Consider the following 27,143-nt stretch of genomic DNA (forward strand, 5'->3'; position numbering starts at 1 on the left):
TCAACTACATATAGTGTAAAAAACAAAAGAATTATTGTGATTATTTGTTTTTATTAGGATGGATTCTCAGCTCCGCATAAAAGGTCGCAAGGAGGCGAAGGCTTTGTGACAAAATTCTCTTTGAGTCAGGTCGAAACGTCCCCACGACGCGCAGTGACGCGTTGCCTCTTCTAAAGGATGCTGGCGTGCATCTGTATCTAATCTCGCACCTTTGGACGTTGAAACTTGGCCGTGTAGCCACGTCTACTCTACAATTTCAGCTTGCACTAGAAATAAATACATAGTGTAATAAAACCTTTAAAGGGGGTATCTTCGAACACGCGATTTGAGGCGACAAACGCATCGCATGCAGACGGCGACCTAATAGTAAGGATAAGCGCGAACTGGGCCGAATGTACGCAGCAGCAAAAACAACTCCGCGTTGCGCAGAACAAACGTAGACGGAGTGCCGCTGTTACAAGGAGACTTCGACAACGCGCTCATCTGCCGCTTCATCCTTGTCCACATTCACCCATTTACGCAGTGTTCGTTATAATCGTCCTTTAAAAGCCTCGTTTCCTGCAGCCCTGCTCGCCGGCGGTTTATCCCCGCGGAAAGAAACAAGAAACGAAACTTGCTCGCCACCAAATCGGTAAAACGGAACAAGATTAAGCGGCGGATAGGCTGGAGCCCGCGCTTTGTCTGCCGGCACACTTTGGCCAGCGCTATCGCTCGGCATCGTGCTGTGCGCGCTCTGGCCCCGCAGGAGAAGCACGCCCGGCCGTTTCATATAAGTGGCAGAGAGACGTTGACCGGGCTGCGCGCGTAACCCCGTCACGTCGATATCACGGCTCCGCGGGACGCTCTCTTGTTCCCATCTGATGAGAGCATTAGCGCGGCGAAGGAAGAAGAACCCCACGCGGCCAGGCGCAGCAGCAGCAAGAACGGAAACTCCGTGTCTCGTGTGACCCGCCTCCGTGGGCAAGCGTCGTGCTGCTCGAGCTGCACGATTCGCGCCCACACCGCCTGCCACCGATGTGTCAAGATCTCCAGGAGCCAGTGATCCGCCCTCCGCAAGGATCCCCAGGTGGCGGGTTCGAATCCCGGCCGAGGTGCGCGCAATCTGACTGAGGCTATACTGCGGAGAAGGCGCCATGTATACCGAGATTTAAGGTTGCACGTCAAAAGGTCCTCGGGTGGTCAAAATCATTCTTCAGTCCTCCGCTGAGGGGTGCCAGATGCGCGTCGTTTTAACCCCACAGTTTATTTTGACTTTGACGAGGCAGCGGTCTGCGCCCAAATCGAGTACCGCGTGTTTTTTGCTTTTGTTTTTGTTTTTCGCCCGAAAAGAAAGTTTACACTGCAAAATGAAACAGCGTAAATTGGCGACGGACTGCTTGCTATACAGAGCTACGGGTCGCCAGGTGTGCAAGCACGAGCCACAGTTAGAAACCTCGTGATACCGTCGAACATGTATTTAATTTTTCTATTCAATGATCGCGCTAAGATTTTGTATAGCAACTGATTCTGCGTCACATAAAAGATTAAACGTGGACATTTTCTACCACATAAAGATAGCCGAGAATGGCGGATCACATCAATAGACCTATTGCTGGGTGGTTTCATTTGAAATCGAACACGCTTGTCGGGGTGGGTCTTTCGATTTTTTTTTTAAATATATGTAATTGCCCCATTCCTGGAAAGAACAAAACCGCTTTTCAAAATAAAAAAAAAATATTTCGCTTCACAAAAAATTATTGAGTGGAGCAAGGTGAAAATCTGTTTTTTACTCCGTGATTTTTCTACCCAGTTCTGTACGCTGGTATGAATACGGGAAGCATAAAAAAACTCACAGTAATTTTTTGTGCTTTTGTATGTTTTTTGGACTATTTTTTAGTTCAAAGGAAAATACTTTTGTAGTTTCGTTTATTGAGGTAAAAAATGCCAAACATCGTCTCTTTGACAATCCGGTGACATCTTCAGAGCCTTGTAACTCATGAGTTATTATATTTGTCACTTATTAAATACTATGCCGGCGTAGCCCTATACATGGGCTATCGACGGGCATAAGTTTTGTTTATTTTATTTTCACTGAATTTTTTATATAAAATTTGAAATATCGTCGAAAATGAAATTAACCGATATTTTGAACTCACTTTATCAAAAAAGGCCATTTTTTATTTCGTTCATATTTTTTATTATTGCTGCCGATCATAGGAAATTTCAATTGGTTTGATGCGATTTCCCCCTTTTTTTGTTGTATCTTCTCTAGAAGTGATCGAAATCGCTCCCACGTGACATTGCCGTGACAACTTCAGAGCATTGTAACTCATGAGTTATTATATTTTTCGCTCACCAAATACTATGCGGGTGTAGCCCTATACATGGAATATCGACGGGCATAAGTTTAGTTTATTTTATTTTAACTTAATTTTTTATATAAAATTTGAAACATCGTCGAAAATGAAATTAATTGATATTTTCAACCCACTTTATCCAAAAAGGCCATTTATTATTTTGTTCAATTTTTTTAGATATTGCTGCCGATCATATGAACTTTCAATTGGCTTGATGCGATTTCCCCCTTTTCTTGTTGTATCTTCTCGAGAAGTGATCGAAATCACTCCCACGTTCTCTGAACGGCCAAACGCAGTTTCCGCAGGTCGGCTTCGCTGCAAAGAATATACTGCTTATTTGTGTGTTCAAATGCAGCGGGTAAATTCATTTCGATTGAGAACACTCGTGCTTGGCTACATTGTATTTTATTAATTTTTAATGATGGCAACTGACATTCCTTAGTCTGATATTTAGCGGTGCAGCGAATGTTCCATTATCCGATGTTTAAAGCCAGGGCACAAAGGGCGGTGAAAACAGAACGAGCTCTTCATGTAGCCAGACCGGGGTTATATACCTGTACAATCTTTGTATTAAGATCGGTGCGACAAAGTGGAGAAACTAAAAATCTACAGAGACATTAAGTGACTGCTTTCGCTGCCTTCTGTGCATGTGGGAATTCTTGCTTCTTGGCACCAGAGATATCCGATCCAGTCTTGAACAAAACCCAACACTTTTATTTTTAACTGCACACACTCGTTCAAACAAAAGGGCCACCGTCTCAGGTTCTCGCTTTGGCTCCAGTTTTCGTTCTGTCCGTCTCGACTTACCACGCTGTTGAACTTCTCGGGTGCATCTGACCGCTGCGGTACAAAGTTCAGCTCGCCCCCGCGCTCGATCGTCTCCACAGGCAAGCCGATGCCGTTGTCAAAAAGTTCCAATATTGCGTTGCTCGTGAACTGGACGATTTAAAGTACAACAACATATAGTTTTACAAGTGCATCCTAAATATATTAGCGTTAATTAATAAAAGTGACTATTTATCGCCAATTGGTGTTTGTGTTCTGTAAAAAATTGTCTTCGCTTCAAGTAAACTCAGTCCGTTTTCCTCACTTTTTTTCTGCAAACTGCTGGCATGTGATATTACACATTTTTTATGTACACGCTGACAATGCAGAACAGGCGATTACATGGTTATTTGATCGCACGCGACAAGGCACATCATAGATTGGCGCCCGTGCCGGATGCTTCCTGGGTGTAACGAAGATTGGCCCATAGCGCGAAGGGCCGGGCGTGCTGTACGTGCCTTACAAGCTGTGTATAGCACAAACAGATATATGACCCCGGTCTGGCTACATGAAGAGCTCGTTCCGTTTTCTCCGCCCTTTGTGCCCTGTCTTTAAACATCGGACAATGGAACATCCGCTGCATCGCTAAATATCATACTAAGGGATGTCAATTGCCATGATAAAAAAATAATAAAATACAATGCCAGCTTGCCAGCCCAGTCGCAGATTTTGTTTTCCCCTCAATCTTAGGAGCCTTAGATTGTAAACTTTCTTTTCGGACATCCAGAGCGTGAACACAGTATGCGAGACACTTGCGAAACACCTGGGAAAAAGTGTATGCAAAAGGGTTACATGCCGATTGGTACACTGTTTCTGCTGTACGTTATCCTTATCTCCTGGAAGATTTGCACATCTACATACAAAAAAAAGAAACATACGTATTCGAATTCCGATGAGCAACGAAACAGTTTTGTCGTCGTTCCCTCTGCACGTAAGCTCCTTAGAGGCTAGTGCCTCCTTTCTGCTTCAGTGCACCAAAGAGCATTTACGCGGTGGATCGGTATATATATAAAATTTATTTTTATTTTTTAAATAATACAGTTGAGAAAATACGTTGAAACTCGCACACCGAATCGGTCAGTGACCATACATGGTAGGATAGCTTTCTCGTTTTATTTTTATTTATTTATTTATTTATTTTTTCTGAGTAATTCTACCGGAATCAAAGCGTTTCTCTTGAATCATACGAGCGCAACCCCAAGGTCAGTCCTCCGGTGGTCTTTAGCGCTCCGTAAATAATCATGATGCCATCGTCTCGAAAATTAATGCAAGGGGACGCCAAAACTGCGGACACATACCAATTTTTGACTACTATATATATACATACTATACCCTCGACAAAAAAAAAAAAAAAAGAAACTCGCGCACAGGCAAGATAGCAGCAACGTTACGTTGATACGTGACATCAATTATTCTTCGGGGCCTCGGAGGCAAGCTAGAGGCGCCACGCACTCGCGGCTGTTACGAGTAAATTCCAGTTTTGTGCCTCGGGGGGTGGTTTCTCTCGCAGGCGAGCGGCGTGCTCCCCGGCGGCCGACGCCCGGCGCTTGCCGAAGGGCTCTTCTAGAGTGCAGCCAAACAAATCGTCGAAAGGGTTAAGCTGCGTGGGTAGCCCCTGCGCAGAGAGGAAAAACAAAAACAACGCACGCTTCGACAAAAAGGAAACACGCCGCGCTGGCAGACTCGGTACCTTGTATACCCCCCGCACGCGGGTAGGCTAGTACTTGGTCCTTTCGTGTTTATGCGCCGCCATTTCTGCGTGGGATGACGCGTTTTTCTTTAACCTTTGTCGATGTTTTTAACTCGTTCTCCGAGTGGCCGGCCGAGAAGGTCGAATTCTCCGGAGGCTAAAAGCCTCCCGTCGTAGAAAAAGGCTCGTGGTACGTGCACGCAGCAGCAGCCCTGCAGTCCGGCCTCGACAACGCGATATCTTGTTCCTTGTTGAGACTTGGGAACTTGCATAGGGAGCTTCGAGACGGTGGCGTCATAAGTAGGCGTTTATACAAACAACTCTAAACTCGAACGGTGGGATTGTATTGAAGACAGAAACAGACAGAAAGAAGGATTGTTAAACCGGAGCAAAAATAATACGATGCTTGTTTGATGCTGATCTAGCTCTCCCCTAACAAAAATCGTTCAGCCTTTCCACTCTCGTGAAAAAGGAAGACCAGCGGAGCTGTACTCGACACACTGTGTGCTTCTTCTTCGTCGTCGTCTGTTTTCCGCGCTGTTTCCTACGATGAATTCCCACTAACGCGCCCAACTATCCATTCTTCTATTAAAGCTGGAAAGGTTGCCGCCATCTACGAGCGACGGCGGAAACCATACTGGTTGTGTGCTTGCCGCCGTCGCTTATAGATGGCGGTAGCTGTCCAGGTAGGTTTGTGTCGACATACACGGACACGATCCTGGGGAACCGAGCCCTTAACAGCTCCGCTGTAAAAAAAAAAAAAATTGCTTGCCCTTCTTATCACTCCTTCGTAAAGTTGAAACAACACCCAAGTAGAAAGTTACCGCGGAGCCAGGCTGGTACTTGGTAGGTAACCCGGCGGCCAGGCGACTCTTGAGTCCACGGTCGTCGGTCGCTGAGGCTTCGCTTTCTTCGTCATGTCTGGTGGCGCCTTCGAATTTTGCCGCCTGTTGCCGCCATAGAACAGCAACACGTAGATATTATTGTCTTGTATGTTTGGCCTTTCTCTTTACAATTTTTTTTTTACATGCCGCCCCGGGGGGGGGGGGGGGGGGGGGGGGGGTCATTTTTTAAAACGCCTTTGAGCGTCAAAAAAGGCATTTCCCCGCTGTCACCAGTGCGAGTGAGCCGGACCCCTTTTCTTTTTTCATCAGTCACTTCGTCTTGCTTCTGCTTTCTATCTGCTTCCGACACCTCGAACTGTAAGATGCCCGAGATCCTTTTTCGCCTTTCTCTGTTCATTTTGTAGGGCCAGGGCGAATTAAGCGCATTAACAATTGCCGTCCCAATTGTTATGACCTGCATGGAGTATTTCCTGCCGTCTGCAGGCTTGTTTCCTTTTTTATTGCTATTTTTTTTCGCCTGGAATTGAGTTTTTCTTTTTAATTTTAAAACAAGTACCCCCCCCCCCCCCCCCCCCCCCCCCTTTTTCCTCCGTAGTCGGCGCCTATGTCTTACGCAGCATTGAATTATCGCATCACGACAAGAACGGCGGATGCGTACTTCCCGTTGCTTTGGATCGGGGAATGGGAGCACCGCGACTCTTGATATTTACCTGGGCAGCTCGCCAATAGTGATTAAACGATGTTGCCTCCTATGCTCGAAATCCCTTCGAAGGCATCTCTATGGACCGTGCACGCCGCCAGTGCCACCAAAGCGAGGGCCGGTCATTTCTTGTTGCCGCTCGTCTGCAAAGATAAGCACTCGACAGCTTGGTTTTGCCCAAGTAATGGCGTAAAATTGTTTCTGACTGACAGCCACAAACGTCCGAAGGGGATTTCATTAGGCAAAGTCGGGGTATAAATGGCTGTTGAACGTGGGTGTGGAGGCCATACGCCTTTTGAGGCTGCATACCTTCTGAATCTTGGGGTGTTTCCGATTTGTCCCAGCGCCAAACGACGTCCTACACAACGGCGATGCTTTGTGGAAGGAAGATATCTGGTTTCCAATCGAGACACTCCAAACGTGGCTTTGCCATGTGTCACGGAGTAAAACGCGATTCTAAAAACAGTGACACAGACGCACGGCGGGAGACTTGTGAATAGTTCTTTGTTTCGCGCTGTTGTGAACACTGGACTAGCGCCGTTCGCAGTGGATGTCTTGATCTTTAAGTGCATTTTTTTTTGTATACTTTTTATTCCTAAAGCAACTTAGCTTTTCTCTTTCTCCTTGCCAAGAGACAACGATGACGCGAATTTTCCTGTGTTCCTGTTCGCTGCTGAATGGCTATCATAATTATTATGGCACGCTTTCCACTCCCTCAGAGCTCGACAATGTTTTTTTTTTGGTTTGACCCGTACGAACGAACTTGCTGATTAACAGGTGGCGATTAAGCGAAATTCCCGAGGAGATTGGAATGATCAAAAAAATTGCTCCGACTTTACTCAACAAGATTAACAATTTAATCTAATTCTCAACAAGATTAACAATTTAATAACAATAGATTGGAATGGGGAGCCAGTGCCACAAACTAGCTTCTTCCGCAGCATGCATGGTGGCGACATAATTAAGGTAACTATTTTTGTCGGTGAAGAGTTTCCCAAGGATGAAAAGAAAAAAAAAATAGACCGTCACATACCAATTTTCGAGTGAAAGCGACTCCTACTTTGTTGATGCGTTCCAGCCGGCCCTGGCCGCTCCCTTAGCAAATTGGGAGACGGCCCCTAGCTGACGTCAGGCGCCACGTGACTCCATTCGGTGGGAGAGAGAGCGGAAAGGGCAAAAAGGCGAAAAGCAAAGAAAAGCGCAAGGGGAGAGGAGGAGCGAGGAGCGCAGAGAGGAGCGCAGCACCTAGCGCCTCCGTGCGGGCGCAGCACTCAACGTTGCCTCGGCGGATTTTTGTGTGCGCGCGGTGGTGGTGTCGTGTTCGTTGGGCGCTGCGCGACTGTCCCGGCCGTACTGCCGGTGGGCTTCGTTTACAGCCCCAAGGAGCGTTCCCCCCACCCTCGCGACGCCGTCTGGGAAAGTCTGCGGAATCCGTGCGGGCCATCTGGAGCCGAGTCGGCCGAATAGCAGACCCCGAGCCCCTCCAGACTGACCGAGAACGGCTGCAAACATGGAGCCTGGCGCTGTCCGGAGAGTCGCGACACTCTCCGTGTGGACCGCTACTTGGTCGGAAAACGTCGTCGTCGGACTACTCGTCACCATGTTTCGCTGATCTGAAAGAGTGTGCCGAGGATCTTTGGTGAGCGCGGGGAAAGAAGTTGCACGCCCGGTCGTTGTGGTCGAAGGAACTGGCCCGCTAACGATGCGGACGAGCGGAGCTGGGAGCGCTCGCTGACGCCGGCCGATTAGGCGGCTCCGGACGCGACGGTGGCCCGGGGCTGAAGACCGGGAAACATGCGGAAGGTGAGCCCAATGCGTCATTGATCCCGCGTCCGCTGGTCAGTCCTGGCATCTCGAGCCCCCGCGCGCGAGATGTGCGGAATGACCTCGCGGCAATGCCGTGTGGCCTCGAAAAGGCAAAAGGAAAGAGAGGAGCGCCGAGGGTCCCCGTAGTCGAGCTTTTATCGGCTCGTTTGTATGCGCCTACCGACGCGCAATTGCGTCGCTATCGCGAGGGGATCGCCAGAACCAGTACCTCGCGTTCCCATGCAAATCCGGGAGAATGGGAAGTCGCCGCAGCTGCTCTTCTTGGCCCCACAGCCGGGTAGAGGTTTCGTCCGCTGGAATCACGAGCAGAAAATGCGTCTCGGGGGGAAAGAGCACGAAAAGAAGCGTCTCCAATAGCGTCTAGGAAAATGTGCGGCATATGCTTTCGTTCAGCTCGTGTTGTTCGATGTTGCGGCGACCGGATGCTTGCTCGCTGAGTTGGCTTCCGTCGAGCGAGCCTCGTGCCGACGCCGCCGACGCTCTGCCGCACGGCTTCACGGTTGCATGTGTCCAACCAATATTCCCCCTCCCCTCCAAAAACGACGTCCTGGATCGATGGCAATGAAACGCGGACGTGGCCCGAGGTTCCGCAGCCTCTTGCCCCTGACATTGGACTCGCGGTGCCACGGTGACAGGTCCTCCGTTGCCTGGGAGGCCGGCATATCTCCGGGCCAGAGTCCACGGGTAGCGTCGCTGATAAAAGCTCTTAAAACGCGCCGGTCGTGATGGTGCCTTGGAGCATGTGTCGCTGTTTGTATCGGGACCATGCTCAGATGATCGCTGGTGCCCAGGGGCGGATACAGGCGTTTCCAGGGGAGAGTCAGCGTATCAGATGTTCAAACCCCCCGCCGTCACGCCTTTTCCCCTCAAAATCTGCCGCTTAGAAGGGAGACGTACTTTTGAGTCTGTCATCGTACGCTGCATTTCCACTATTGTACGTAGCAACTTCAGAAGAGCAGGAGACGAAGCCCTTCCCTCTTTCCAGATTAGCACAACAAACACTGGAGTCCGCTCTCTTCCTCCCCAGCATTGGCGCTGCTAGTGTGGAAAGGGGGAACGACTCCGTCTCCTGCTGTTCTTGAGCCCCACACTCTGGCGTTACCGAAATAATATGCCTCCATTCGAAAAGAGAGCCTGTTTTTGTCGCATCCGATGTGTTTTCCAGCAACTTGTGCCAAGAATCCGTAGAGGGGAGTCGGGGAGGGCCGAATTGGGGCCACTTAGCCCCTTTGTGATTACTCCACCAACGGAGGTCCGAGCGTTTCCGGCATGGGTTGAGAGGCTCCGTCTGACACCCCACCCACCTCCTCTAGACCGTCGGTCGCGTCGGCCCCTTGGCTTCCTTCCTCTTCGGTTGCCGACATTTCAGCGTTACTCGGGCCGTCGAGGGTGGTTTGTTGCGCCACTTGCTAGCTCTATGTCATTCCCGACTGTTCCATCAGACGTGAGGCGTGTTGGAAGACTCTCCGTTGGATCGGGAGCAGTGAGAAACTCCTTGGCAGTGAGCGATACGCGGAGCTCGAGACGCGGTGTCACGGGACGTGCGCCTCTGTTTGTTCCAAGAGGGCGTCTGGATCTTGGCCAGCGTTTTGCTGTCAAGCCTGCTGCAGAGCTTCGTTGCCGAGGGGGCTGAGTCGCGGCCTTGGCACTCCCCTCCGTCGCCTGGCCTCTCCTTGCCCCCCTTGGCGGTGGCGGCCTTGTTTTGTTGCCGCCTTTGCGGTCGAAGCTTCCCGCGCGCGTGTGACCCGTGGCACTCGACGGGGGCTTTCTTTTTCGGGATGAGCAGCCGCTGCTGGGTTGAGGGATCGTTCCACTCGCTGTCCTGACCTCGCGGCGAGCTGGCACGAACCCCGGGCTGTCCGCGAGGCCGCCGCGTCGTCTCCGTTGCCGTCAATGGTCGGGTGGTTGCTCCGCGAGAGCTCACCTAGCGCTTATGCAACCCGTTGCCGCACGGGGCTTTTGTAACAGCGCCTCGAGCCCTCCCCGCAAAACGGAATACTTGCCCCGGCAACCTTCAAAAGAAACGCAAGGTGTGGCCAGCCTACTGTTTCATTATTACTTCGGAATTACGAGATTACGGCATATGCGTATAACGACAAGGCAGTTCCAGTGCACCGTATCCGCTCCGATCATGGCACTGACAGTCCGTGGCGAATCATCGTGATTGGGTCCTGATCGATCTTATGGGCTGGACTGCTGCTGCCTTATCTTATACTGGTAATCGATCGGCGTTGGGCGCCTCCTGTTTTACTCACTGACAACTGAAGCTTCGTTCATTGGCGATCTGTATTTTGCGGCGATCTCACTGGCTCCGATAATAATATGCTGTGAACTCGCCACACCTTCGTTTATTCTTCGCCGCCATCGCGCAGAAGGGCGCCGTCGTGTTGTTGTCCCCCCCAAGGATGGCGAAGCAGACGGGGAGGCGTTCTCGGATTTCGGTCCCCTTGGGCCGCAGCTCGAGTTCCCGCGGGGAAGGTCGCGGGAGCGTGAAAAGCGTCGTCGGCACCGGCGCGCCGAGCCGGCCGAGCGAGGGAAAGTCTTGCCCGCCGAGAAGTTAGCAGACAGCCAACGCGACGACGTTCCCGTGGTGTCCCTTTCCTCGTCGGCGGGACGGCAGAAAACGGGCGCCACCCATGCAGTGCGCGCTCGTAATTATCCCGAACCGAGGTCGGCGCCGAACGCAACTCGGGGCTCGCGATGAGGGGGCTCCTTTGTTTTCCCTTTTTCGACTCCGCTATCGAACGGTTGCGCAAGGCGTCGATTAACTCTTGCTGCGCCTGACCCCCGTGGGCGAGACGGTCGCATTCCTAGATGAGCCCTTCGCGTCCCGCCGTCCGACGATAGCCCGCGGTTCAACTCATTAGTTTGGCCTAATTAGGGCCTTACGTATAAGAGAGTCGTTCATTCTGCTTTTAGGGGTGTAGGAGACTTCGTGACTTAACTCCCCGGGGAACGTGTTGTTTCGCTTGAAGGCGCCATTAGGACCCTCCCCTCGAGGCTCGGGATGCTCCGCCGTCTTGGTCACTGTACCAATTTATCATCGTTAACGGTATTAAACGTTTCGAATTATTTGCGGGATCTACATTTTAGCGGCTAGGCAGGAGCGATGGCCGCGACGTTTGCGCATCCATGAAAAGAGGGGCAAGAGCCAGCCAGAGCTTAGTTGCCCACTCCTTCGTGTAATTGAATTAGCGTCTTGGGGTGCTATGTTGCGCTTTTTGGACTCCCAGGAGACTAGGGAGAAGGAAGTGACGTCAAAGACACAGCAAATGCAGATTGGGTGTTGATTTCGTTTTCTTCTGTCAACACCCAATCTGCGTTTGCTGTGTCGTTGACGTCACTTCCTTCTCCCTAGTCTCCTGGGAGTCCAAAAAGCGCGACATAGCACCCCTGTATCTCCGAACTGATTTCGGTGAGTTAGTTTTATCTCGTGGAAAAGACGTGTGACTGTAAAACCCTCATAACGCGCAAAAAAAACAACAAAAAATTGTTTTGTGGGTCAATATAAGAATTAACCAAAAAGACACGTGTTGTCGTGTCTATATATATATATTGTCCCTGTGTTTGATTCTTTCTCAGTTTGACATTACAGGCGTGCTCATCTCAAAAGTATAATCGTACACTTGACTGGTGTCCTTCCGCGTCGAATAACCCCGCATCGTATTGCTAACTAAAGTGCACTGGCATGTGTAAATAGCTGGCCGTCGACAGTAGCTTTTGCCGCTTCGTTATTGGCTCCTCTTATGTGATGACGCAACAATTTCTTAAATAAATTCAACAGATCGGTAAGCAAATTGTTAGTGCCAATTCTCACTAACCTGATTGGGTTCTGTGGATATAATCTGTATACGGGGAGGTATTCATGGGGCACCATACTGTTGGTCCTGGTTCGCAGCGCATGCTCAGAACTAGCTCCCATTTATCGTCTGCCGATTACAACGATCCTTATTCGGTGGAATGCACGTTGAACGTGCATAATCGTGCATTCCCTCCAATCAGAATGGCTGTTCTTGGCGGAAGATGAATTGGATAATGACCGATCTAGCCCCTCACTATTACGCGTTGACGCCCAAACGGCAGTAGAGTTCTAGCAGATAATTCCGGTGACTCCGATAACGATACCCGATACTCCGCCACCACCTTTGCGCAAGCATCGTATCGGGTATCGGTATCGGAACGATCTACTAAAACTCTTTAGCGGTAAAACAAACGGGTCCATATCACAAGAGCGAATGACATTTTAGCGAACGGCGACATTTGAGCGAATGGTCGTTTTAGCGAATAACGGGGGCGCGCGTTAACCCATCCGTCGCGCTGCGCTTTACGCCGCTTCGCGGCGACAGTCTGCGGCAACTCATTACAAAAATATGAACTTACTTGGCCCACCCGAAAACGCCGCTTCGCGGCGTCCGGCTATTCGCTAAAGTGTCATTCGATGAAACGTGGGCGTTCGCTAAAGCGTCATTCGATCAAGTGAGTGCCTCCCAAAACAAACACCCCCCAACTAGGTGCAAATATATATATATATATATATATATATATATATATATATATATATAGCAATGCGTTGTACTATTTGTTTGTGACCGTCGAAGACCGAAGGAGGGCTTTAAAACATTTTAAACTCTAAGATTAAAAAAAAAAAAAAAAAAAAAAAAAATCACACAGCACAAGACACTGAAATGCAGCTGGGTTTATTCACCAGAGAACGCCAATACAGACATACTAAGACAAGAAAAATGAGAGAGAATGAGTGTGGATTGTATCTTGCATGAATCTGACAGGAGGGAAGGGTTCCCCCACATTTGATTAAATTCTAGTTGAGCGTATGGGTCTGCCACCTTTCTATTCGTGTGAGTGCACATGGCGGCCGTACATATTTCTCTGGGCCCGGTCTGTGCGCTCGTCATTCGCTTGTCGGTCGTGCTCCAGTGACGCAATAGCGAGCGAGGTCCCAGACGTTACCCGCGTTTGTAACATATGCAGTGTGAACGATGCGGAGACGATCTCCATCCAGGTTGCTTCTTCCCACTTTCATAATATTCCCCTCACATCCCATTCCAGCTGGATGGTAATCGCCGTGGCGGTACTCAGTCCTGGCGTTGGTGCCGGTCGGTGTGGGCTTAGAGGCTGAGGATGTCTTTCGGCATCGGTGGTCGCGGCCGTTCTATGCGTATCTACGGTGTTCTTGTCGCCAACGCAGGTTCTAGGCTCGCCAGGCGTCCGTCGCTTTGGCTCATAACTGGTGTCATTGAGTGATTCCGCGATGCCCAGTTGTAATGAGAGAATCGGTGCTAAGCCACGCCCTGCTTTATTTAAGCTCTCCGTGACATGGATGCGACCGAAGCGCAGCGAATCAACAGGGGTCCAGTCACGCAAACCCAACCTCTTCGTCTGCCAATAACCCAACCATTATCGTCAAATCTCGATACTCGTCTCGCTATACGGTCGCATTGAAAGTGCCGACATGAGCTTGACGAACGGGTTGGGCAGATTGGCCGTTCTTGCAATTTGCCTTCCTGCAGTGGCTCGTCTAGCTCTGGCTCGTGGGCTGTGCACAAACGCCCACTTATTGCAGCAGTGTTATTTTTTCGCCCTGTTTTCGTCAAAAAAGAAAGAAAGAGGGAAACTCGGTCTGCGAACCTCTTTCGCTCTGGCCGGAAGTGACGACGGCGTGGGCGAGTCCGGTTTCCCGGCGAGGCCGTGAGCGGCCTCGTCCACTGCATCATTTTCGAACGCGCACCTGGATTGGTGTGCTCCTTCGGCCTCGTTGACCCGTGTTCCCCCCATCGAGAGCGGCCGTCGCGTGGGCTGTCGGCGGCACGGCGACCGAGGCGCCTCCTCGGGTAGCCGCAATTCCCGTCCGACCGCAGCTCCTCGTTGCGCTTGCCCTTCTGTGCATTATCTCCTTTCACGTTTAGTAGATGCCCCAAGAAGGGCGGCCCGTTTGAACCAGTTTACCTTCGGTCATTTCGGTTCGGTAAAAGAGACGCGCGGAGAGACTAGAGCTGACCCAATAATCGGGAAAACGTACGTCGAGGGGCAATTCGTCGAAGCTCGACGTGTCGACAGGACGCTGCCGTTAAGGGTTGGTTGATTGGGGAGTCACACTGAAAAGTGGGCGCCGCACGCGACGTTCCGGCCGCTTTCGGGCGCCGCGCAAGCCGCGACAATGCGGCCCCTCGCGGCATCTAGAGGAAATGCATTTCTTTAGAGCTGTCAGTGACACGGGTGCCTCCCATTCGGCGCGAGTTTTGTGCGTTGGTTCCGTGGTATTCTTGGGGCCGCCCTCACGCGAAGTGCCCATCCTTCTGCTTCATATAAGGCGTATGAAATTCATCTTGGCAGGAAGTTGGCTGGTCGCTCCGTCGAGCGGTTCTCTCGAGCGCGGGGCCCGTGCCATCTGCGGCCGACGGGCGTGCAGCCTAGCAAGCGGGATGTGTTTTTTTTTTTTTTCTTTCTTTCAGGGAGCTTTTCGTCGATAACTCCATGAATAGCGGGCTTCTGTTGGAGGCGCGCGGCGATGAAGGACGGACGTTCTCTGCTTGCACTGCTTCCGGGGGGCGGACGATCCGCGCTGGAGGGCCCAAGATAGCATCGGGACTGACGGACAGCGCTGCAGCCGCAACGCTCCAACGCGCCCGCTTTCGAGTCGGAGGCAGGGATGGAAGGGCGCGTGGTGGTGGCGACACTGAAGCTCAAGGAGGGCCCGTCGCTGTCACTCTTCCGAACCGGAACTGAACCTTCCTTCACCACCGCCTTGGAAGTGAAGTGGAACCCAACCGTACATGAAATCCGAAACAAATCGCAGATGTCGAGAGATGTGCTGCTGAGTCGGGTTGGCTCAGCGTGCGCAAATGTACTGCTCCCACCGATCATCTGCCTAGAAGACGATGGTGGTGTGTATGGAGAGCTTTCGTAGATCGTTTTCGCCGTCCTGCAACGCCCTCTGCATCCAACTACGATACCCGGAACTCCACAGTCAAGGCCATCGGCGCGCAGGCGCAGTGGCGGCTTCTTCGTTGCGGAGGGCTTAGCGGAAGGGGAAACGCGGTTTAGAAAAACTCCCTAATAGGGATTTTTCGTAGAACGTATTTCTCTCTCCGTGATGCCCTCCGCAAAGCTACTGCGCCTTGCGGAGGGCGTAGCCGGTTGCAGAGAGCGTTGCGGAATGGCGAAAACGGTCTACGAAAACTCCCTAATAGGGACTTTTCGTAGATCGTTTTCGCCGTCCCGCAAGGCCCTCCGCAACCCGCTACGATAGCGGGAACTCCACAGTCAAGGCTATCGGCGCGCAGGCGCAGTAGCAACTTCTTCGTTGCGGAAGGCTTAGCGGAGGGGGCAGCGCGGTCTACGAAAACTCCCTAATGTGTCGGTAGCGCAGCGAGAGCTCGCTCCAAGGACGCGCTCAGAACCGCGCAGACACGGCTCACGCTAATAAAGGCTCGTTCACACTCTTGTGACCGAGTAAGACTGAAAGAGACAAAACTGGTTTTTAAGCCTCTTGCGACGTTTTAGGACCGGATGCGCTGTAGCGGAGATGGTCTTAAGACGTCGCCAGAGGCTTAAAAACCGGTCTGGTCTCTCTCGGTCTTACTCGATTGTATATGTGTGAACGGCGCTTAACTTTCCTATGGCTAACACCCTGAAGGTGTTGCAGCAACACCGTTGGGGTACTGCTGAACTCCCTAAAAATGGGGTGCTTGCGATCTTCGCAGTGTCCGATTTTGCCCACAACCTTATTATACACCCTTCAGAAATGTAGGGTGTTCCATGCAACAACCCTATTTTACAATTAAAACGATGTATTACTCGAAATAAGGGTGAAAACGCAGCCGTACCTCTTCGTGTGGGTAGAGCGTCGCTCTTTTGTGTCCGTGCTGTCGGCATCGGGCCTTCCTAAGTTCGGCACCGCCCTCGGAAATATATCTTAGAAGTACCCTATTTGGTGCAAAATGAAGTCTGCCATCAGGTGATAGGGAGCGAGACATTTCACTAGCTCCTGTCACGCTCTCGTGTCCCCTTCGCAGACTTAATCTTTTAGGTCCAATCATAGCCTCGTCTATTCTCACAAAGCCTGGTAGTTCGACGACGGAGCCATGTCGTGCCCGGTCGCAGATTTGGAGCGCGAGGCAGCGCACAGCTTTTCCAGCGGCGAGGACCCGAAACACACTTGTTCGCTCGGGAGAAGCGTGTTTCGGCGTCTCGCCGCAGCGGGGCGCCAGTCACGTGGCTCTCCTCTCATCCGTTGTCTACCGCTACACCTTTTCCATTTTGGCGGTCGCTTCTTGTGGTGGTCTGCCAGGCCTATGGCGTGATAAATATTTTTTCGAACTCGTCGTTCGCCCAGCTTCCCTCCGTAGATCTCAGTGACTGGCTTTCCAAATGCACCACGGTCCACGGGAATTTATATAGATGCTCTGGCGTTTTTCGAATGTATATATATATATATTTTTATTGTGTTTCGCAAGTCATCGCCGAGCGAACAGAGACTTTTCTTCTATCGAGTTGTTTGCAGATGGCCATAATGTCACCCTTTGTCCGATACGACCCCGCAGCGCTACCGCTGCACCAATTCTTCTCCCCATCGTTAATTTTCCTGTGGTTGTTGCATGGTATCGTCACACGAACGGTGTCCTTCGAACTGCGCGGAGGGATCCCACCGCAGAGGGACGGCGGGGGCCACGAAAATGCTTTGGCGGGGTAGCACGTACCACAGCACCGTCGGGTCTAATAAAAGCCGCGTTTAGGGTGTCCCCCGTCGGCCCGTCCCGTACGGCTCCTACGTCTCGGGTTCCGTCGTGCGCAGCGTGGCGTGTGGTTGGCGGCGCGTGCGGGAGGCGCATCTGGTGCTCGCCGCGTGCCTCGGCCGATGGCTCTCTTCTTCGCGGATACGGTGCAGATGTGCCGACGATGGAGCAGCTGCTTGCCGGTGGGAGTGCGCGCGCGGCGTCTCGGGGGGACTCCGCCATTCAGCACCGCATTCAGCGTGCCGGCTTTGGAACGCCGCTCTCGATGGGGTCAGCGTGGCTGCAGCTGGACATTGTCGGGACGGGAGGGAGGGAGGGGAGGCTGTAGGAATGACCAGCACGCGGTCACTTTTTATCCCTCGCAAAATGATCAAGAGCGTGCACATGTTGGCGCCTTCGCTTTTGCGCGTGTTAGGCCAAAATACAGAAAAAGCACGTGCGTTTACTTTCCCGCATATTATTCGGTAGAGCCAATCGTGGCGATGTACGAAGGGAACTCGGGGAAGGACGAGGCCTTACGTAAGACCCGTTGTGATCACGTTATACACACTCCATATACTGAGTCATCGCGACATCGGCGACGTCGCGTCCTATCCCATAATTACTGTTTTTTTTTTTGTTTTTTTTTTGTACAATAAAAAAAAAAAAAGGCGGGGGGTGGGGGGGTTTGAACAGTCTTCGGCCTTGTCATCTGCCGAGCTCCGTTTCGTAGGTCACAATGATTGGCTGGTGGTCTGCGTTAAAGTGGACACGTACCGGCATGTTTTAGACTGCAGAATGCTCTCCGTGTGTCTTCGTGGACTTTGCGTCTATGACTGCGGAAGCCTCCGAAAATGCGTAGTCTAAAAAAGAGAGGCGAGTCTGTTTGACATATCGTAGCGATGGGCGCCTTTCCCCGTGTTCAGGGTATTCGTGTCTGGAATCGGGAAGCGCTCCGTGCGTCCCCAAGAATAGCCGGAATTGTTTGCGGCTTCGGCGAACCGTTGAAGGTTCGACGATGGCGCAGCTGCGCGAGACGACTTGACCGGCCCCCGAGGTGTCCAGCTGTTTTCAGTTCGCCGCGGGGTTCTGACCCCTGCTTCTGACGTTGTTTGTTCGTATTTCCGTCACGACTGAAAGTGTGGAATCCGCGAGGCACGCGGTGGAAACATGCGTCGACTTGTCCCCAACACTAAGGTCGCTGGACGGTAAACCTTTTCAGCTCTCTCGCAAGTTGGGCGACCCATCGTTTATCTCTGAGCTTCGAAATGGTGAGTGCGTGTCTTCCGAAGTGCCACTTCGCACAAGCGGTTTGGTCTGTTTGGCGATCGGACGCGACGGTCTGTTTCACGAGTCGCCAAAATAATGAGCGTCTTTTGGTACACACTACACGCGGCGTCTCGCGATATCGTGTTCTTTCTATGAAGTTTCACATCGCCAATATTACCCACGAACTCTACCTACACTTTTACTCGCAGTACTTCATTGCTGCCATTACACGCGGGGAGTCGTTACGTTATTATTTATGGTCACCCCCCGTGGGAAGAAAAAACAAAACAAAAAACGAATGGATAAGACGTGTCTCCAGGAACAAACGCACGCACGCAGAAAAACAAACAACTGGCCTTGAAGGCATACAGAGCGCGACGCTGTTAGCTCGCGAACGAGCGGTCGCCGGTTTTCCCCTCGTTTCGTACCCAAACCAAGCGCTATCGTGAAAGTCAATAATGCCCTGGAAAGCGTTAATCTGGGACAACTTGAGCCGTAAAATTTGGTGGTGGGAAAAAAAACATGTCCGAGCGAAACGCGAAGAAACACCGAAGACGATCCTGTTCGCGCTTATACAGTGTTGCGCAGTGTGTGCTTGTCGAACCGCTTCCTTATAAGCTCGGACAACAGGAAAATTGTGAGGATCTCGGCGGACCCGTCCGCTTCGCCGGTTCGGTTCTTCGGGGCCACAATATGCGCGAGCCAGGCGGCCCCGGAGGCCACCGTCTGGCGAGGGCTGCGTTGACTGCATTGTGCGTCGGAGAGTATTGTACTCGGCCGGACTCCCGCCATCTCTTCTTCTGCAGAGAGCCAGACTCCCGAAGGATTCAGTGCTCGCACAAATTGCGCGGTAAAAAGAAGAGAAAAAAAAAAAGAAAGAGAAGATTGAAATGATGGACGTCGTTGTATCGTCGCGTGAGGATCGACACGCAGGCAGCACTGGATCGCCGTGCATGCATGTGCTTGTGGGGGTCGTGCGGTTTCGCCAAAATGCATGGCCCGGCTTCGGACGCCCGCGGGCCATGGATTTAGGTGAGCACGCGTGAGGATGGAGAGCGTCTGTTTCATTTTGATTGTTCTAAAAGCAAGGGTGGAGACGCCTAATGTAGCCGTATAGTAACGAAATGCCTTGTTTATTGAACGGTGTCGGGTAGGACGTTTTAGTGCACAACGCTGTCATGGTTGCTGGCGCGAGTGCGTGGAATGTGAGACTACGTGCAAATGAACCTCGAAATCAAGCCACACGGTCCGGCCGGCAGCATTGATAGCCTTGTGCACTAAGCATAACACGAAGTGTCTTTTTGGCCATCGTCTCGTGTTACGTGTCTCGCGGGCAGAAGATTACAACGCGGACGACGGTTTTTTCACCAGGAATTCCTGTTTGTGTATTGAGGTGATATCATGTGCGGAGATGTTTGCAAGAGGTTAATTGACAGAACTGACGGACCTGCAGACCCCCGCAGACTTCAGCTGTCTTTTAGGTGTTCGCAGTGATCAAGCACTTGGTGCCTCGTACATATGGTGCGTGCCCACGCGAGGTCATGTGCTTGCAAACAGGCAGTTGTTGAGCTCAGTCGTAGACGATGCAGCGGAGCATACCACGCTCCGCTGCCTCATCCATCACTGCGCTAACGAGTGCCGCAATCAAAACATACTTTTGGTTTTCTCTGTTTCTTCCGCTGGCAGGCACAATCACCTACTGCAAGTGCACCTGCGAGAAGAGTTGCGGTGCGAAATCCATGACAGTGCCGTTTTTATTTCTTAATTTCACCGTAGAGCTCGAGCTCATTGCTTCGGAACAGTCTTAGCAGTAAAAGCTGAGTGCTTGCGAGGGTTGGGAACCCGCACATGCAGACGGCCTTGGTTTCACCCAACGTGTGACCTTCCGAAAACGACACGGTGGCCAGGGAATCGGACTGTCCAGACCAGCCACGATCGCTGTCTTTAGAAGCCCTCTTTAGATGTTTCGTTAGTTACGGAGCGACGTTCAACTTTCGCCTAACCGCGAACGTCGAATCGGCTGGTTCGGACGTTCGCGTTGGAGAGTGACCTTACGTTCCGCTCCGACGCGTTGCGCGGAGCTCGGTTGCCATGACACCCATCTCGTCGTGAGCAGTCATAAGCAGTTGTGACGTGGTCGGTCAGACTCAAACGGAACAGTCTGAACCGGCCTTTAATGGCCCACGCGAGCGAGGCCCGTGACGGGGTTTCCCTACGGCGAATTGGCCACCCGGGCGAGCGAAGAGTGAGCCGCCTGGGCCGCTCTATGAAACGGGGAGGGGAATATCGGGCAGGATGCCGTTCCGCTGAGTCACTCCGAGGGGATCGGCGCTGCGGAAGTGCCCGAGCTCTGCTGCGGACCTCGCTGCGTGATGCCCCAAATGACGTGCCCCCACTCCCTCTCGCGATTTACGTCACGTGGGATCCGCTTGAGCGTTGCTTTAGCTGGGCTTCTCTACCCCTTCGCCGTAGTTCACTGCGGCTGCCGCTGACTGTTCCACGTCCCGCTGTGTCCCGAACGATGGGCGGTTCGACGAGCTTTTTCCGGGGGGGTCAGGTCTTCATTGCGCGTGGCGCGTTTACGGCGGTCGTGGGCTGCTGATTCATGGCAGGGCGCCCTGCCGATGAGCGCGTCCGCTTCTGTTAGCACTCGCACGGCTTCTTTCCAATCATCGAAGTTGAGGGAAGGACATTTGGACCCCGCTGGCCGGGATTCTGAGCATTTGCATGCCGTGCCCCCCGCCAAGGGTTTCTATTTTGAGACTCTCTGTAAATGGAAGCGATCGACTTTTCGTGCGCTGTGCGGGGAACTGGGCCCCCGAGCTTTGTTTTGTGAAAGTTCCAGATAGGAGGAAACATACGTCCCAGCCTGAGCGTGTCGACCGACCTAGAAGAGGGCAGGGATTTTACTCGGAAGAATGGCGCGGTCGTCGCGCAAGTAGTTCGTTCGACTGAGCAACACCTCCGAACTTATCACTGGATCAACTGGGGAAGACTGAAGGAATGAACAGAGGTGGCCGCTCTCCCGAGCGATGGACCACAGCAATTGCCACATCCTGTTTCACCAAGGGGGGGTAGGGGGTAGGTAGGTAGGGGGTAGGGGGTAGGGGGTAGGGGGTAGGGTAGGAGATAGGGTAGGGTAGGGGGAAGGGAAGGGGAAGGGGAGAGAGAGTTTAAGCTCTGGTCAAGGGAAGCTCGTGCCTCTGCATAAATAAGTATTGTCACCAACGTAGTATTCCTGCTCAATACCTCGCGAATATTAGCGCTTGACCAACATTCGCAGTTTCTCCGAAACGAGGCGTTATGCATAGACGCTAAACTATTTAAGCGTGTCTCTGACGTTGCGTCCCTCCCTCATCCTGCAAGAATGAAAAAAAAAAAAAAAAAAGGCTACCGTGGACGCAAGAGATGTCGACAGCTGGTACCTGTGAAAGTGAACGGCGCAGCCTTGATCTTGGCTTCGACTCCCGCTCCTGCCCGGTTAGATCGGGATGAGCCGGCGACAACTGCTTGAAAACAACCTGGATGCCGGGTGCGGTTTCTGATGAGTCCATGAGGCTTCTTTGATTCAAGTTCTTTCTCCCAACTTCGACCATCTTCGTGTTACCGCGTGATCCAACGTTAAAGAAGTCAGCAGCTCGCACTGCACCGACTAAATTGCCCCTTCACAGCGTTGAACCCGTGTCGCTATATCTCGAGGGCAGACCGACTTCTCGCTGTCTAAACATTCGTCGGTCTGTTTGCGGCCCCTTCCGCAGCTCCACGGGAAGAATCCCGGTGCTGGCCCCGGGCCGCGGTCGCTAGGCGGTCCCCCTTATCGCGGGGGTTCTGTTTGGCTTTCCCCCACCCCGGCCCTTTCCCGTTCTCTGGGGCCGAGATGAAAGTGGCCGACCGCGAGACCAACTGGCCGCCTCCTCGCTTCTCTGGAGGGCGCGTCAGCTTTGCACAACACGCGGGTGGCCTCCCATGGTTGTTGACTGCCGAAACGCTCGTTCACCCCGACCGTTCCCTCCCTTCTTTTTTTCTCGGATGGCTCCGCTCACATTTGCTTCTTTTTTTTTTTTTTTTTCCTGAAAATAATTTGTTCCGTGTTTTTTTTTTTTTCTTTTTTCTTTTTTTTACCGGACTTTGTACGAGGCACAAATCACTCCGTGGCACATTTACTTTATCGCGGATCTGACCTACCTCCTACGATTCGGGAACAAGTGTTATTGAAAGTTACGTCGACGGTTTACGACCCTTGTCCTCGTGCAAAGTAATTGTGTTGTTAAGTTTAGACAGCGGGAGAAGAACAGCCCCAACGAGCGTCTGGCATAGGCGCCGACTACGGATGTGAAGGGCGGTAGAGTTGGGTAGAGCCGGTAGAGCCACTCTCCTGCTTCTTTCCCCCGGGAGCTCCTGGGGGAAGCAAGTCCGAGGGTTTTACCGTTTTACCCAGAAGTAATTGTACCCTCGCCTCCGGGACATCTGGGTGCACCTGCTCCATAAACTATATGTGTACGAGGGTTTACCCAAAAAGTAACCGGAATTATTTTCTGGAGGGCGGGCTCTTTGTGGTCCAAGTTTCTCTTGCTATGTGTGTTTCCTATGGTAGGGACCCATCTGTATCAGTGTAGCAGTCGGCGTTCCTGTGAGACGCTGCCTTTAGCTTCAATGAATTTTTTTACGACGCTTTTAACGCGTTTGTTTATTTCATGATGGCTGATTTGTACGATCAATGTGCGGCAGCGAAATTTTGTTTCCCGTTGAAGCAAAATGCGGCAGAAACGATTGTTATGCTACAGACGGCTTACAAGGAAGTTGCTCTGAGTAAAAGACAAGTTTACGAATGGTTACACTGTTTTAAACAAGGTGAAATGTCGATCGACGATCCACCTTGACCCGGGCGTCCTCCGAACAGCCGAACTGAAGAAACTGAGGCTAGAACTCGTTAAGCCATCTTTGATAATATCTGCCGGAGCATCGATGAACTTCTTGAGTCGACTGTGGAGTGTCGTGAGTTCCTGTCAGCGAATTTTATTGGAGCATTGGCACATGAAACGAGTTGCAGCAAAATTTGTGCCTCGCTCGCTCACACCTGAACAAAAAGGCGATTGGCTGCATGCCGTGCTTTGAAAAAAGCAGTTAAAGGATGCGCCTGCTTTTTTTTTTTTTTTTTCTTCCAAAGTCATAACATAACCGGCGATGAGCCTTAGCGCTACGGCTACGACCCCCGAAACCAAACAGCAATCCGTCCAATGGCAAACTGCCACTTCCCTATGACGCAAGCAAGTACGGCAAGTGAAGTCCCACATGAATACAATGATCATCTGTTTCTTTGACACGAGAGGGTTGTATTACGTTCGGAAGTTGTTTCTCCGGGTCAAACGGTCAACCAAGGCTTTTATCTGGAAGTTTTGAGAAAGTTTCGTCCCGATTTGTGGAAGAAATGTTCCAGGTTGTGGCAAACATGGCAGGAGAATGGTTCGTCGACAGCGCGCCTGCCCACACCGCGCTGAGTGTACAGCAGTTTTTGACCAAAAACGGCACGCCTCGCCCGTAGGATTTTTTTGTTTTGTTTTGTTTTTTGTTTCCCCGGATGGAAAAAATGATCTAAAAAAAAAACTTCCTGGCAACGTAAAAAAAAAAAAAAAAAAAAAAAAAAAAAAGAAAACATTCGAAGAAGCACGAAATGCATCAAAATCGACAAATAACTGTTTCCAGCATTGGAAGAAATGTCCCGACAAGTTGCGTTGTGCGGAAAGTACTTGAAGGTGACTGAAACTTGAACGTCTAAAAAGAAATACACGATTTTGTAAAAATGAATGCATCTTTCTTTTGGGTCCCCCCTCGTATATTACAAGATGTCCCCCCCCCCCCCCCCCCCCCTTCCTAAAAAAAGATATATATATATATATATAGTTTTTTTGTTTGTTTTTTTTCCGGCCGAACGCTCATTCTCCGCCCAAAGGTTGCGCTAGAGGTCCCAACCAGATGCCAACGTTTCAGCGCGAACCGTTATCTTATTCAAAAGTTATAAGGGATTTTCTGAAAATTTCAGTGGAAAAATGGCGGCCGACGTAGCTCTCGAATACATGGAGCTCTATAACGCCAGAATAAAAAAAAAAAAAAAAATTAATTATTTGATTTATGATATTTTTTAGAGTGTGATGGCCATAGGCCGACACGGCTGTTTGCAAAACAAGTGAGCGTTTCGGCCACACCAGCTGCGGGCACTGCGCGTGCGCTGAAACCGGATTCGCGTCAAGTGAAGCGTGTGCGCATGCGCAGTGCCGACAGCAGCGCCACCGCGGTGCCGTGAGTGACGTCGGAGAGTTGAGTTGGTGCATGAGGATGGAGGTCGATGACTTAATTAAGAAGCGCAGGGCGTGGCTTCTCACATGCTCGCGCGTCTTGCTCTGTGATTGGTTCTTCGTGCGGTGCGATCCGAAGATGCCCGGTTCGTCACGGTTCGAGGCGATCAGGCCAGACTGTCGGGCCTCGGGGATGGCGCCGATGTGAAAACGTTACGCGTAAAAACGCAATCGTAAAAAAAAAAAAAAAAAAAAAAAAAAAAAAAAAAAAGTTTTTATTGATTTGAACGAGATTTGTTATCAGAAAGTCGTTTAGAAATAACAGACGGACTCGGAACAAATTTTATTACGCGGTAAACGTTCGGGCGCTGCGGAACAGCGCGGAAATTTAGGCATGGCAAACGTAGCTACGTTCGTAGCTACGTTTTTTTTTTATTAACACACTCACTTTTTTTATGTTTGAATGATTGTTATATACGGCAGTTAAACTAGTCAAATGTTCGTAGGCAGATTTTTAGGGCATATAATTATTGAGGTGCAGTGTGAGAACAGTTGGAATGCGGATAACGATGCCTCGAGAAATTGGGTTTGTTTTTAAGCGAACTCCTTTAGTGGTGCAAATATTGCTCGGAAAGAGGGATGTTTTATAAACAATAATTTCCATGACACGGTTAGACACCGAGTGATGCGATGGGGCTAAGCAGTTTCTATACTCCGTTTCACCTTCAGTCCGAGCGCAGTGGACGCCACGAGCCATCCCAGCCGATCCAGCGCCGGGAGAAAGTCGCGTGACCTGCCGGTGGGGCGGGGCGACACAGGGAGCTCAAGGTCGCATGACACTCCCTCAACGCCGCATTGGCTGGGATGGCTCCTAGCGTCCGCTGTGCTCGGACGGAAGGTGAAACGGAGTATAGTAACAAATGAATGCATACAGCAACAAAGGTTCATGGAAAGTATTGCCTACAAAAGCAGTAACACATTTATTAGGAATTCTGTCTTATTTTCTAGCAAACAAAACACAGATTTTTTTTTTGGTTACTTGAGAGAATGAAATTGGCGGCGGATAAAAGTAGGGAAATAATTATCTATGAAAGAGTTGGTGTCTCTTACTGTCGTCCGCGTTTATTATTTTCGGTTAATTATAGTCGCAACGTGCTGTAAACCATTCAGGCACATATATTTTTTTTAAATAGTTTATCTTTCAATTTAAGCCAATTAGCTATTTTTCATTGCAACAGAAACATCAACAGGAGAACAGCGAACCTTTCATGAACCAGTAGCTCCGTCAAAAGACGGAGGTCCTGATGAAGACACATGCGGACGCAGAAATGTTTGTTCTCACACTGCACCTCCATAATTCTCCATCGCAAGCATGCTTCCCAACGCGTGTTGTTTTCGCAGCTCGGCGCACTATCAGCGGTGCCCCACAGTGAAAGAAAAGGGGGACAGCTGTTGTCGCTGTTCGCCATTTCCAGCGCTTGCTTTTGAAGTGATTTCCGCATCTTCGCTCTGTGACGAGCAGTTCTGTTGTTTTTTTTTGTTGTTGGCACGCTATTCTGCTGTTAGTGCAGCTCAAGCATTTATCGTGGAAAATCAGGCGGCATGAGTGTTTTCACTAAGCACGCTCAACAGCTTTGCCGTTTTAAAAATCCGTCACCGGGATGTGTTCTGTAGCTCTACCCACGGTGGCTGTACACACGGCTAAAAACCTGCAAAAAACGAGACAAAAAAAAAAAAAATGGATGGAAACTGTTTTTATAAGGATGTAAAATCAAAAGTGACACCTGTTCGAATTTGCTGAAGTAATACAGCAACTCAAGCTTTCCCACTAACTAAACAAATCAAGTTCCTTTTTTTTTTTATAGTGTGACGTGATTTAAATCAAGAATACAGAGTCCAGATCTAAACTGTACTTTACGATGTAATTATATTTACAGTGAATTTCTTTTCCACACTGTTTTCAAAACCCTGTTTTGAACGTATGGCAGATTGAAGGAGCCAGTCTGCCGTACTTTAAAAGACACTAGTGAGAAAAAAAACTTTTAGAAAAAAAACAAAAAAACGTTATCTAAATCATATAAATCTGATTTAAAAATCAAGATCTAAGTCAGATTAATCAGATTCTTTTTTTTTCTTCATCCCGTCTTACATTTTCAAATTCTATCATACCGCTCGTTTTCCTGCCTTGGAATGACGGCCCATTCCAAATCACTTCGTACCAATTCTGTGTTTTTCCATGTGCTCCCAATAGCTACTCGACTCACTTCATGTTCTCACTTGGACATCCGAACTCGACGTCATGACTCCCTTCGAAATCTATCAGCGTTCACTAAAGTGGCCTTTGCCACTTTAGGGTTTTCATTGTGAGCGTTTACCTCCGCCTGACGGATTACTAGAAACAAAGCAATTAGACGCTCAAATGTTTTACACCCCTAGTGGCGTAAAAGGGCCGTCACAGAGAATTACCACTCTTGCCTTCACCCTTTCAGCACTCTTATTTCGAGTAATACACCCTTTTTGATAGTTGAATAGGGTGTGGTTGTATGTAAAACTCTTCAGAAATGAAGGGACTTACACCCTTCATTTTTGAAAGGTGTAAGAAAGGTGCGGCAAAGACTGCTGCAGC

The 27,143-nt window shown here is 50.5% G+C and overlaps 1 protein-coding gene and 1 long non-coding RNA gene across 5 annotated transcripts in view; one reads left to right on the forward strand and one right to left on the reverse strand.

The window, feature by feature from the left end:
* LOC8053273 (breast cancer anti-estrogen resistance protein 1) overlaps positions 1-27,143 on the forward strand; it is a 52,434-nt gene that overhangs the window by 2,470 nt on the left and 22,821 nt on the right. The window contains exon 1 of one of the 4 annotated variants that reach the window (XM_040500031.1): positions 7,664-8,199. The exons of 2 other annotated variants lie outside the window; for them this stretch is intronic. In XM_040500031.1, coding sequence (XP_040355965.1) covers positions 8,191-8,199 — 9 coding nt within the window. In that variant the 5' untranslated portion in view covers positions 7,664-8,190. Of the gene's footprint in view, positions 1-7,663; positions 8,200-27,143 lie in introns of those variants that run through there. One more of the 4 variants, XM_040207736.2, reaches the window with a different exon arrangement.
* LOC115310660 lies at positions 4,531-6,576 on the reverse strand. The gene is made up of 3 exons (XR_003916888.4): positions 6,407-6,576; positions 5,676-5,798; positions 4,531-4,776 (listed from the first exon to the last, which is right to left on the reverse strand). It is a non-coding gene; the product is annotated as an uncharacterized LOC115310660 (long non-coding RNA).

This window comes from Ixodes scapularis, unplaced genomic scaffold (assembly GCF_016920785.2).
Source record: "Ixodes scapularis isolate PalLabHiFi unplaced genomic scaffold, ASM1692078v2 PGA_scaffold9__187_contigs__length_104089568, whole genome shotgun sequence".
In the NCBI taxonomy this organism is placed as follows: domain Eukaryota; kingdom Metazoa; phylum Arthropoda; class Arachnida; order Ixodida; family Ixodidae; genus Ixodes; species Ixodes scapularis.